We start from the raw sequence: 12,211 nt of genomic DNA, 5'->3' as shown, positions 1-12,211 counted from the left end.
TTGTGAATCACTGTGTGGTGAGAATATACTGCACTGTGTACTGATGTCAGGCTCTAAAACCAAGAAGGACATGATGAGGTTCTTCTAAGCAGTTTCTTTCATTGTTCCTCACTTACAGGTAGAAATCATGCCAAATTAAAGCAGACTACTTAAACCATTAAAATATACTCTGAGTACTCCTAGGATGGGCTGTTTTGACTCTCTTCTTCCCACACAAATTTTGCGGCCTTTTGATTCTGTAGAATGCACTCCCTGCCTCCTGGAAGTCTGGACTACATTCCACAACTGTTATCTAAACAGGTTGTGTGAATCAGGATAGTGTTGACTCATAACTGACCACAGTATGATTTATTATGTAAACATAGCTTTATGTATTGAGAATATCCATAACTAAAAGAGAAGGAACACAACTCAATTCCCTAGCTTCACCTTCAAAAGAGCCACAAAAAGGCTACAAGTTAAGGAACACAGCACCTAAATGTCTCTTCCTCTTTTTTCCCCAATTCCTATTTAGCATGTCATAATTCCAGACTTCACATTACCAAGCACTTGTTTTCTAGTCTTACCAGTAATATTTTGAACGAAGTTGGATTAAATATTAACTACTTGCACCCATTCTTTCTTTTCATCTCTCTTTTTCTTAAAAAAAGTGAACTGACATAACAGAAACATGGGAAAGGAGCAATTAACTCATTTGGTTGGATTCTGATTTCAAAATTTCTTGTTTCGTCTTCATCTCTGCCCATGAAGGAAAATGTATATGCACGTTCCTAATTAAGGAAAAGCAGATACCGGTACATGGCAGAGATTTTGAAAGAGAAATGGGAAGGGAAATTATGAAACTGCTTTTTGACTTCTTTCATTTTTTTTTCTTCATTCCAAAGATTAAGAAATGGAATAGAGAGGGACTCAGGCAAATCTTAGTTTTAATCAAGTAGATTTAAAATCTGAGGATATAGTAGAGTTTTGTACACAATTTCAATTGCTAACAGAAGATGATAAAAATTTAAAGCAGGAGTAAGAAATAAGATGAAAAGATCAAAAAGGAAAAAGCAAGTCTGGGATGCAACAGAGAGAAAATTCCAAACAATATAAGGTTACAATGACTTTTAGGCAACCAAAGATAAAAGACTAATTCCAGTTTTAAGCATGCTACATGAAAGTCTCTCCCTCCTTTTCCTTCTCTCCTTGTAACCTTGGTTAATAATTATTATCCATCATTAGACTGGGATGATTGCCCTTTCTCTGAAGGTGAGGATCTAATAGGCAAGAGAGGATGCCATTTATATTAGGAGTAATTTAAATGGGAGACTTGGATTTGGTTGTTAAGAATTGGTTGCTAACATTTGATCAATTTCTGAGTGCCAATAAAAAAAGAGATGTATTAAAAGTCTTCAATGGAAAACTACATTTCCCAATCAGTTATGGAACTAAATAGCGATTCATATGTTTCCAAAACTACCTCTAAGCCATAAAATGTACAGACTGTACAAAAATTCTCTGAAAAAGCTTCTTTGTTTTGCAAGTATACTCTAATGAGCTTAAAGAAATCTCCCAGCTTCCTAGCAGCCATCTATCTAAAAGGATAATGCTAACTTTCTAAGGAGGCTTTACATTCTGCCAATATGTGTAATTTAACAACAGCTGTATCCAGTCCTTGCTAATTTCTGGGAGGACAGCCAAGCCACGGAGGATGCTACAAGCTCTAGAGCTCCTAAACATAACTAGCCACTATCTGTAAAAAGGGAGAACTTCTTCAACTTCAAGGTCAGAATAGGAAGAATAGAGGGAAAAAATATCTTATGCAATTAAAGAAAAGATACAGGCTTCAAATGAGTTTTTGGAAGCTGAGGAAGATTTATCTCAGTTGTTTGACACTTCTCCCCAAGGAATGACAATTGATCTTAAAACAAGCTTGAAACAGATAAATCTATCTTGCAGTCAGCCACTGCTGCAATGGAGTCTCTTAACATCTTCCCCCTAGTTGTTCCTCCATGGAAATGTTGCTAAAACCAATCTCTGAGACCACAACATTTCCCATAAATAAATAAATAAATACAAAAGTGTTCTAGTCCAAACCATACAAAAAAAATATAAATTTAAAAACTGTCCAACTGGTCAATGTAGTGCAGATGTTATATAATTAGTTGGAGAATAAGATTTATTTCAGAGAATAAGATGATTTATTACAGTTGGCTTCCTAGGATCAGTCTGAACAAGCTAAAGAAACATTTTCATCAGTTGCCCCCAGCATAAACCCTAACCCTGGCTCCACTCCATATTCTACCCACAACTTGCCATTCATTATCACAAATTATTTCTACCCTCAGGAACCTTGAATTGGGGCAATGTTCTTTTATCAGCCCTCAACTTAACCCTATTTTTTCTCAAGCCCAGCAATTAGAAAATGAGAGGGAGGGACTGAGTTTAGCTGCCTGGCATCCAGGTATAGACTCTCCAGTACCAGATTGGAGTTTGTTAAACACTATTTTTTAAATTAAGAAGAGCAACAGTCACTATTTAAACAGAGGAAAGAAGAATTTTATAATAGCTGTCTATATTGGAAGCATTGACAATGTGGTTCCAATTCAAAAAACAAACTGTCTCTAAACTGTCTAAAATAAACAAGGAGAGAAGCCATCTAGAACTAAGAAGTTTCCTGACAGAACAATTAATCAGTGGAATAACTTGCCTCCAGGAGTTGTGAATGGAAGTTTTTAAGAAGAGATTGGACAATCATTGGTCTGAAATGTTATAGGGTTTCCTGCCTGAGCAGGGGATTACACTAGAACAGACATGTCAAACACAAGGCCCGGGGGCTGGATCCAGCCTACGAAGTGGTTTCATGTGGCCTGCGAAGCCATCCTGGAAACAGTGAGGGAACGGCCCCCACTGCCTTGGCCCTGGCCCAGAGACCCTCCTTCTGCCACTCCTGCCTGGGCCCCCATAGGCACCCTTGATGCGAACGATGTAGAGCTGGCCATGCCCACCCAGTAGGCCATACACACTCTAGCCACGCCCACCCAGTAGGCCACGCCCACCCAGGCCACACTCACCCGGCCCCTTGAGGGCAACCGCAGTGCTGATGTGGCCCTCAATGAAATTGAGTTTGACACCCCTGCACTAGAAGATCTCTGAGGTCCCTTCCAACTCTTGTTATTCTATTCTATTCTATTCTATTCTATTCTATTCCATTCCATTCCATTCCATTCCATTCCATTCTATTCTATTCTATTCTATTCTATTCTATTCTATTCTATTCTATTCTATTCTATTCTATTCTATTCTATTCTATTCTATTCTATTCTATTCTATTCTCTCTAGTTTTCAATGATGGTATATCTCTACCCTAAAGTTAAAGAATAAAGAGTGAGCAATCTTACTAAGGAAGAACTGCAATGGCAAGGTGAGAAATTATATATTGGGGATAATCTTCCTCATACTGGCAGTCCCTGACTTATGACTGTTAGTTTAACAATGGCTCAAAGTTATAACAGAAAAAAATGACTTATGGCCTGTACTTGCACTTATGATTGTTGCTCCATTCCCGTAATTATGTGACTGCAATTCTGGCACTTGTAAATTGGCTTGCATTTACAACCAGTTGCTGCATCTTGTGATCACGATTTGTGACTCTTTCTACTGATTTCTTTTTCCAAATTTCCAGTAAAAAAGGCAAAAAAGCCTACTGGGAAAACTGGATTTACTTAATGACTGTTGTGATTCTCTTGGAACAACCACCATAAAAATTGTCATAAAATCACATCGAACTCAATTTACCATCATAATGACTTACAACAGAAACTCCAGTCCGATTATGGTCATAAATCATGAACTACTTGTATACTGGCCATGAAATTCAGATACAAAGATTTTGAACTTGGACTGGTAAAAGTTTTTATTTCACTAAATATATCATTTTATTATAATTCTATTAGGTATGTTTAGAAATAATTACTTTGCATACGCAAATTATAATTATTTTACTTAGAGAGTTTAATGCTAAATTAGAACAATTTCTATTATGTTCCCACTATTTTTTTTTCATTGCTAGCACTTGATAATCTTTACAGATGTTCCAGTAAATCATTTGGGCAGCTGTCTTATATCATTGTTTATAATCAGTCTGTGTGATCTACTTGTACAATCTGAATATTATTATGATTCACTGCATGGTGAGTCAGATGTTTAGACTGGATTTGACATTTTTATCTAGCTCTCAAGCCCTTCCCAAGGACTTGGAATAGACAGATGTTTGTTGTATTTGATGTTAAAAGATATACTAGTTTCAATAGTAGTACTGTACAAGTATTCAATTCCTTCAGGTACTCTTCCAATGACCTTTTCTTTTCTTCAATTGTCTGGTGTACTTGCAAAATTCCACACTGACCTGTGCTCTTTGTTAAGAAGTCTGTCAACATTTTTTCATCAATGAAAGGCAAGATTCATTGTCATTATTTTTCTAGTCTACATATCCACAGCTTTTAATTCTGCTTGAGCCTAGTCTACTACTCTAGTTGTGTATCTAATGACTGGAATTGCTCAAGTATTAATTGGCTTGATGGCAATGTCTTTGATGTTTGATAGTCATGGCCTGACTTGTTCAGTATGGTTGTCAAAGGAATTAGTGCAATAATAAACAGTAGTGGTGATAATGAGTCTCCCTGAAAGATTCCTTTCTTTGTATCAACCTCTCCTAGTCTATCACCATTCACCAGGAACACCATTTTCCATTGTGCTATTGATCTTTGCACAAAACTGTTCATGTTTCTACTGACTCCTGTTATTTCTAGGTACTTGATCATCAAATCATATGTCTATTATCATCATCATCATCATCATCATCGATATGGTTGGTCCCACAAGCATCCAGATGCCAAATCTTGCCAAGCTTCTCTTTGGGATACAGCAATTCAGCAGATGGGAATTAAGGGTATGCATTCATTTAATCCATAAGGACAGTGGAAAATAATAAAGGGATTCATTTTTATTTAATATAGATTTATTGCAAATAGTCAAGTATTTACAATTAAGGTCTAATCTTCAAATTCTCTTATGCTTGTAGGATTATTTTACGAGGGATCCTTGGTGCTCTCTAAGCTTGGTAGTTTTCTTGCAGACGTTTCATTGCCCAAATTAGACATCATCATTGCACTGATGATGTTACCTAGTTTTGGTAATGAAACATCTGCAAAAAAATAAACTTAGAGAGCACCAAGGACCCCATGTAAAGTAATCCTACAAACATAAGAGAATTTGAACCCCGATTTCAACTGTGAGTTACAGATATTCTCCTTTAAGGGTTATTTTACATTGTGCAGAATAGAGAGGGGAATCTTGCAACCCTATGCTTCAATGAAATTATGCAAGGCATCAATGCTGGATTCCAAATTACACCATGCATTACAGAAAAACTGTCCTATTATTTCCATTATTTCCAATAATGTAAGAGGTGGGAATAAGAACACTATTCCCCCCAATAATCCTTGTTTGTTTGTTTGTTTCCTTGCTTAGGTTCAGCTGTAAACTCTCAGTTCTTCAATTCCTAATCGCCTTCATTGTTATTCTGAGATTCTTTTGAAGCTATTTATCCTAAGAGAAGGCAACAGCTAGCTCACTCTTTCTGTGATGTGCTAAGAAGCTGAAATGAGGGTCTGGTCTCCCTCAGGTTTCACTCAAAAAACTATTCCCAATAGGCAGAAATGAAATGACTATAGCTCAGAAAGGTATGCTTGAACAGAGATGGAAAATGGCAAGAGAAAGTTGAGAACCCAACTGTTGTAAGTCTAGATAGCTTTTGTTTGGAATAGAAGTCAGATTTGTGGCAGGGTATTTAAGAAGACCTTATGATGCCTTATGATTTCACCAAATCTTTCTTTTCCTCTGGAAGAAAACTTGAAAGCATTTTCCCCCATTTAAGTGAAGGAAGAAAAATGGCAGAATACATTTTCAACAAAGCGTTAGTGCTGAAATATTGTAATATTAATATTATGCTACTAATATAAGATTTTGAGACATTCATTCATAATGCATTCACTGACTACATGTGAGAATTCTGACATAATGTAGCTAGCCCTGTCCATCATTATTTTTTCCTTCTCATCACTTAATATTCTTCAAGGACGTGAACCAATGGACAGGACTTTTTGTCCTCTCAGGTTTTTTCCAATGCACATAGAAATGCATCATTCTTCTTCTTCATAACATGTACTAAAGATACAAGCTGAGAAGGGGGAACTTTGCAGCATTTATCAAGGCTGATCCAAGGCTGTCTACCTATGGTGTATGCGCATGAAATTACGTTTCAGGAAGATGGGCCATATACTGAGATTCAGTGAAGCAGTCACTTTAAAGGATGGACTAAGACAAATGTCAAACAGTCCATCATACAAAACAGCCACCTAATATGCATAGGCTCTCTTATCCGCACTACTATGAGAAGATCCTGGGAATGATGTGAACTGTCCATTGGGTCTTCAATCCAAGTATTAACTGAATAGAAACATGCTTAATTCTCTCTGTCCTCACACACACAGATCTGCAAAGTTGCTAAACTATCAACCTAGATTCTCAACTTATAATGAATTACTACCACAATAGAATGAACCAACTAGTTGAGAATTAGAAGTGACCATTAACCTCACACATAAAAGTTCCAGGCTTATTCCATCAAATCCACAATAAAAAAAGACTATAGCCTGCACGTAGGGGCATGTGTATCTGCTTACTTCACTGTCCTATGCTCCTGTAGCTAATATTACACTGGTACAAAAGAACTGATCTTATCTGTTCAAACCATAATTTTATTTCAGTTTCAAATATGCATTATCTCCATTGCCTCAAATTAAGAGTCACAGAATCCAAATGAAGAACATGACAAGCTTGATAAATCAATCTTTAAATCTGTGGCAGATGATGTGAATTATAATTCTACTCTATCCTCCCCTGCAAATTTCTTAAAGAAGCACAAGCACCCATATCAAACCATATTACAAAGTTTATTGTGAAGTTTATTGAGCTTACCCTGAGCATGGGTCCGTTCTGGAATACATGTGGTTCATCACAAACTACACAATATTCATTTAGTACAGGTATCCTCTGCTCAGCAAACTCAATTGTCTGAGAACAACAGAAAAGAGAATAATACAATCTGCTTAAAATAATTAATAAGCAGCTCAGCCTCCTCCAAGTTTGTGAAACTCATCAGGCATTCTCACCTACCTGCACAAGAAAGCCGTGGTCTCTTATAGGAACAGATTTTGCACCATAATTTGGCTGTTTAAAAACAAAGAAAAAGTAACATCATGCTGTAAGTTTGAATATGTATAAGCCTTGATATAATTTAGTATTACTTATAATATAACCATGCAAACTAAACAGTATTCAGTTCCCAGAGGGCATCCAGAACCATTTGCTATTTCTCTGGAATTTAGTTGGATCTTTCTAAGTAGTTCTGTGCCCAGTGCATTCATTTATCAATGCACTAGGGGAAAAAGTTGAAAATAATTCATTTCCAAGGGGCAAAAAAGTGAAAACAATCTGTCCTTTTCAAAATGCTACTTCAATATTCATCAATAATAAAACCCCAAGAGAAACTTAAGACCAATACTGGTTAGGCACATGCTTTGAATACATAAGATCCCATTCCATTACCATCACTGTTAATTATTGAGAGTTTGGAGTTTGTTCCTCCGATCCAGACCATATTTGGTGACAAGAACTAGTGTTCTAATATGTAATAAGTTCCTTCCTTCCTCCCTCCCTCCCTCCTTCTTTCTTTTTTTTATACTGGAAGAACACAACCTGAAATGTCAGGTTGGTTACCTATGGCTGAAAAAAATTCCTTTAGTTCTTTATTTCTAATTTTAACATGATGGAAGGGGTATAAAGTTAAATATTTGAAAAGTAATCCTATTAACTGCATGTAACTCAATTAACTTAGGAAGTTAAAGCACAAATTTGATTTTGTCTAAGATTTGCTTAACAAAGTGTCACCTTGGCCTAAAGAAGCTTATTTCTTCAGCAGAGGTGAGTCCAGATCCAGAAAGCCTGAAACCAAAGTCAGCCCTAGTGTGCAAGGAAGTTCAAAATCTTGCACAAGTTATATTCATTTATTTGTCTGAAACAGATTTCCAAAGACTTCTCAAAGAGACTTTATCAAATGAGACTAGGAAACTTTATGAAGCCTGTTCCTCTGCTCCCAAAGGACAGAAGCACCCTTAGCTTTGATCTGTGGATTAATTCTGGAAATCAAAGCTCCGGAGTAGTTTTGCATAGCTCTATGTGAGCTGTGAGCAGTAGAGGTCTCAGACAAAAAAGAAGCAGGAGATGGAAGAGAAAGAAGACTATATATTTTTGTGCGTCTTCCTTAACTGTTTGTCCAAAAAATGTTTTCTTCCTTGAAAGTGGAGGTTTTGCTGAAAAACCTTCTTGTGTAAGAAAAATAATAACTTGGATTTATAAATATAAATAAATACATACTATAGAAACCTTTTTAAAAATACTATCGATATGCATCATTGCTCCCTACAATAACTCAGTTAGGGAGTGTCGACAGATAAGTAGCCAAAGCTGAGAAAAAGAAGGAAATATCAATATGTTCAAATGCAGAAAAGATGAAATATCAGGAGGTGTATCCCAATCACCTGAACATGGTCTATAAAATCACTTGGGAGTGGGGTGGGGAACCACAAAATAGTTTATGGAAAACATTATGGGATAAGAAAATTCCTGTTAGGAAGTGGAACACTTTCTTGTGGTATTCTCTTATTTCAGCTCTTCAAACTAATGAACTATCTCAAGCTTGCCCTTACATTATTATTCTGACTTCATGGAATAATAAACATATATATTCTTGGGTCACAGCTGGTTAGAAGCTGCAAAGATTCTAGCAGTGATGCAATGACAACTATTCACGATGCATCAGCATCTTAGTAGTAATTAGTAGTAATTCTAGTATGGATCACCCAGCAATAGTGTACCTCTAGAGAGATCCTTCCATCATACTTGAATGCACACTACTGAAGTTCCCTCCAGGCTAAATCACTTTCTCTCCTGCGGAGCATTAATTCTCAACCTTAGCAACTTTAAGTGGTCTTGATTTCAGTTCCCAGAATCCTGGGAGTTGAAGTCCAGATGTCTTAAAGTTGCCATGGTTGAGAAGCATTGCTCCAGAAGCACTGGGACTATGAATCCCAGTCAATGTGACCAGGGTTATGCTGTCTGGGAGTGCTGGAAACTGCAGGCCATCTTTTTCCTCAATTGTTACAGATTGGGATTATATTGCTTTATGTATGCTAATATCATCTATACACACATATTATTTCCTGTACATACTAACTGCCACAAAGACATAATAGTTCATAGCATGAGAAAATAAAATTGGATTGTTTAGTGCACAGGTCTGCAACCCGCGGCTCTGGACCGCATGCGGCTCTTTCAGCCGTCTCCTGCGGCTCCCAGTCCTCTGCCATGTGCAGTCCCCCCCAAAAAAAAAGTGGGAGTAAAAAAGTTCAATCAATTCAAATATGCAGGGTAGGTGCATATCTCGCCTTGGCTCCACTCTTCAGTCAAACCCTGTTCTGCGCATGCACGCATGTACGCGTGTGCGCACACATTTTTTGCGGCTCCTAGTTTTTCCTTTTGTGAGGGAACCGGTTCTGAGTGGCTCTTTCACTGTTTCAGGTTGCTGACCCCTGGTTTAGTGCAAGACATGATACAGGTTATTCAGTAATCATTTCTGCTTTTACTGTAGGAAAGAAAGTGGACCATTCTATTCTTAGTACTAAGAATTTCCCATTATACCTTGTGGCATTATTTAGTATATCTGTGAGAGCTACTTCCTAGAGTACATTGTGTATGAAACAATGTAATGTCTGAAGGAAGATTGGTTATAATAACTCCATTAAATATCGCTATAATGAGAAAATGCCAAAAATCTTCTGGATGTATGAATTAGTGCACAACAATCATAACTTACAGACATTAGATACAGACATGTGCACCCACCCACAGCATACAAACACAACTTGCTGAAAAAAATCCATCCATCCAGAATTTATACACAGTAAAGCAATAAATGTCTAACCTGTATAGTAGCATATCCTTTCATTTTATCTCCTCTAAACCCTATAGCATTTACTTCTTAGCCAATATTTCCTAAGAATTATAGTTTAATTCAGCAACATTTAGCAGTATAGATCAAGAACTGGTAATTCAGATCAAGTTACCTGCCAATTCTGAAAATAATATTCAAATAATTTCAAATGAAATTAATATAAAATGTGCACAAAACTCATAAACCAGCCATAAAATCGCAGGTCATTCATTGACAAAGGTAACTGGGCCATCATACTGAATTGCACAGTGATGCTTAAGGCTTGCAATGTGTACCAAGTTTGGATATGTAGAAGGAATATTTTTTTTCCTAAAGTTTCAACTTTTTTTAATGTGGTTCCAAATTTATAAACAAAGATATTCTGGCTTCCTAAGATGCCTGTTCATTTAACCATTCTAAAAGTATGTGGGAAGGAAAAAAGCTCACAGAAGAAAACAGTTTACGCACAGCAGATGGCGATGGCGAAGATGTGGATGGTGTTAGGATACCAATAAGCCCTGAGGTAAGAGAGAGTCTCCTGCCCTCTGTTATTGTGGGTTCTTTGAAAAGTTCCATTTTAGATGATTTGGGGGCACTGGAATAACTCTTGCTGAGTAACTTGTGGTTCTTCAACCCATCTAATTCATCCATCCTAAGATTACTGGAATAAGACCTGCTTAAAAGTTTGTGGGGCTTCAAAGTACTGTTGTGCTCACATCGCATATCCCCAGAGCACGGTCTATTTAGCAGTTTGTGGGACTTTAACGTGATGCCTTCATCCTGCTTAATGGTTGCAGAGCAAGAGTGGTTCAACAGTTTGTGTGACTTAATGGTCATTGCATGTTCAGCCCTAGGATCGCTGGACAGCGAGCGACCAAAGGTTCTGTGAGATTTTGCCACACATGAGTCCTCAGCTTTAACTGTGCTAGAACAAGTCCTCCTCAATAACTTGTGGGTTTTTGAGATACCATCTTGTTCAGGTTTCAGTTTTGATTTGTTTTTTCCACAGCCTGGTGGAGGATAACTCGGCGACCTTAAAGACAATCAGAGAGAAGAATTAATTAGAGTACATGTAGACCCTACATTAGTATGAGACACATCAACATGAACGTGTTTTTCTTCAGCTTCAAATTGTAGATCTTCCATATAACCAGTAAATGTTTTGCTGGTTTTCAATATATGTGTGGTATAACAGAAACAGCGATGCACACATATACACCCACACATCCTTTATTTTTGACAAATGTGTGGAACTTTCTGTTATCAGATTTGCCAAGAATACAAATGTAGGAACATCAGAACCTGTAATTCATTCAGTTTCTTGCACTGAAGGGAAAATATTCTCCCAAATTTAAGATAGGAGTCTTTCTTGAATTATTTGAAGAGATTGAGGTTGTAACTTGCTGCATGTAAAGTAGATGGAAGGTCTTCCAATTGGCTTATGATTGGTTGCAGTGACAATGAAATCAATTAAAATCATTCTATGAACAGCAAATAAGTTGGCAGTCCCAAAAATATAATAGGTGTCAAACTGAAGAAAGCCAGGCAGCAGACTAACTACTGTATTTTTCGGACCATAAGACGCACCTGACCATAAGACACACCCAGTTTTTAGAGCAGGAAAACAAGAAAAAAAATATTCTGAACCAAATAGTATCGGTATACTACAGGGGTCGGCAACCTAAAAAAGAAAAAGAGCCACTGGGAACCGGTTCCATCACAAATTAAAAAAAGAGGGAGCCGCGTGCGTGTGTCCATGCACGCGCATGCGCAAAAAGGTTTTTTGCGCATGCGCGGACGCACGCGGCTGCCATTTTTTTAAAAATGAGATGGAACCGGTTCCCGGTTGCCCGACGGCGACGGCCCGTCTGCAAAGCTGCCGCTTTCGGCAGCTTCACAGACGGGCCACGGCAGCTTCCTGAAAGAGCGGCACCGCTGCCCATTCCGAGAGGTGCACGCGCACCTCTCCGAACGACCGGAGTTGTGCGCGCACCTCCCCAAACCTTTGGGGAGGTGCGCGCGTACCTCCGTGCGAAGGGGCAGCGGCGCCGCTCTTTGAGGAAGCTGCCGAAAGCGGCAGCTTCCTCAAAGAGCGGCACCGCTGCCCATTCGCGC

At 37.9% G+C, this 12,211-nt stretch overlaps 1 protein-coding gene across 2 annotated transcripts in view; it reads right to left on the bottom strand.

Annotated features, from left to right (window-relative positions):
- Nucleotides 1–12,211, bottom strand: part of PARP8 (poly(ADP-ribose) polymerase family member 8) — a 187,803-nt gene that overhangs the window by 33,902 nt on the left and 141,690 nt on the right. For both annotated transcript variants that reach the window (XM_081320533.1, XM_081320534.1), the window contains exons 12-14: nucleotides 10,565–11,129; nucleotides 7,222–7,275; nucleotides 7,024–7,119 (exon numbers count right to left, since the gene is read on the bottom strand). In XM_081320533.1, the coding sequence (XP_081176659.1) occupies nucleotides 7,024–7,119; nucleotides 7,222–7,275; nucleotides 10,565–11,129 (715 nt within the window). The remainder of the gene's footprint in view (nucleotides 1–7,023; nucleotides 7,120–7,221; nucleotides 7,276–10,564; nucleotides 11,130–12,211) is intronic.

This window comes from Vipera berus (assembly GCF_964194415.1).
Source record: "Vipera berus genome assembly, chromosome: 2".
In the NCBI taxonomy this organism is placed as follows: domain Eukaryota; kingdom Metazoa; phylum Chordata; class Lepidosauria; order Squamata; family Viperidae; genus Vipera; species Vipera berus.
Note: the sequence above shows the minus strand (reverse complement) of the source record. Positions and strands in the feature narration are given on the sequence as shown.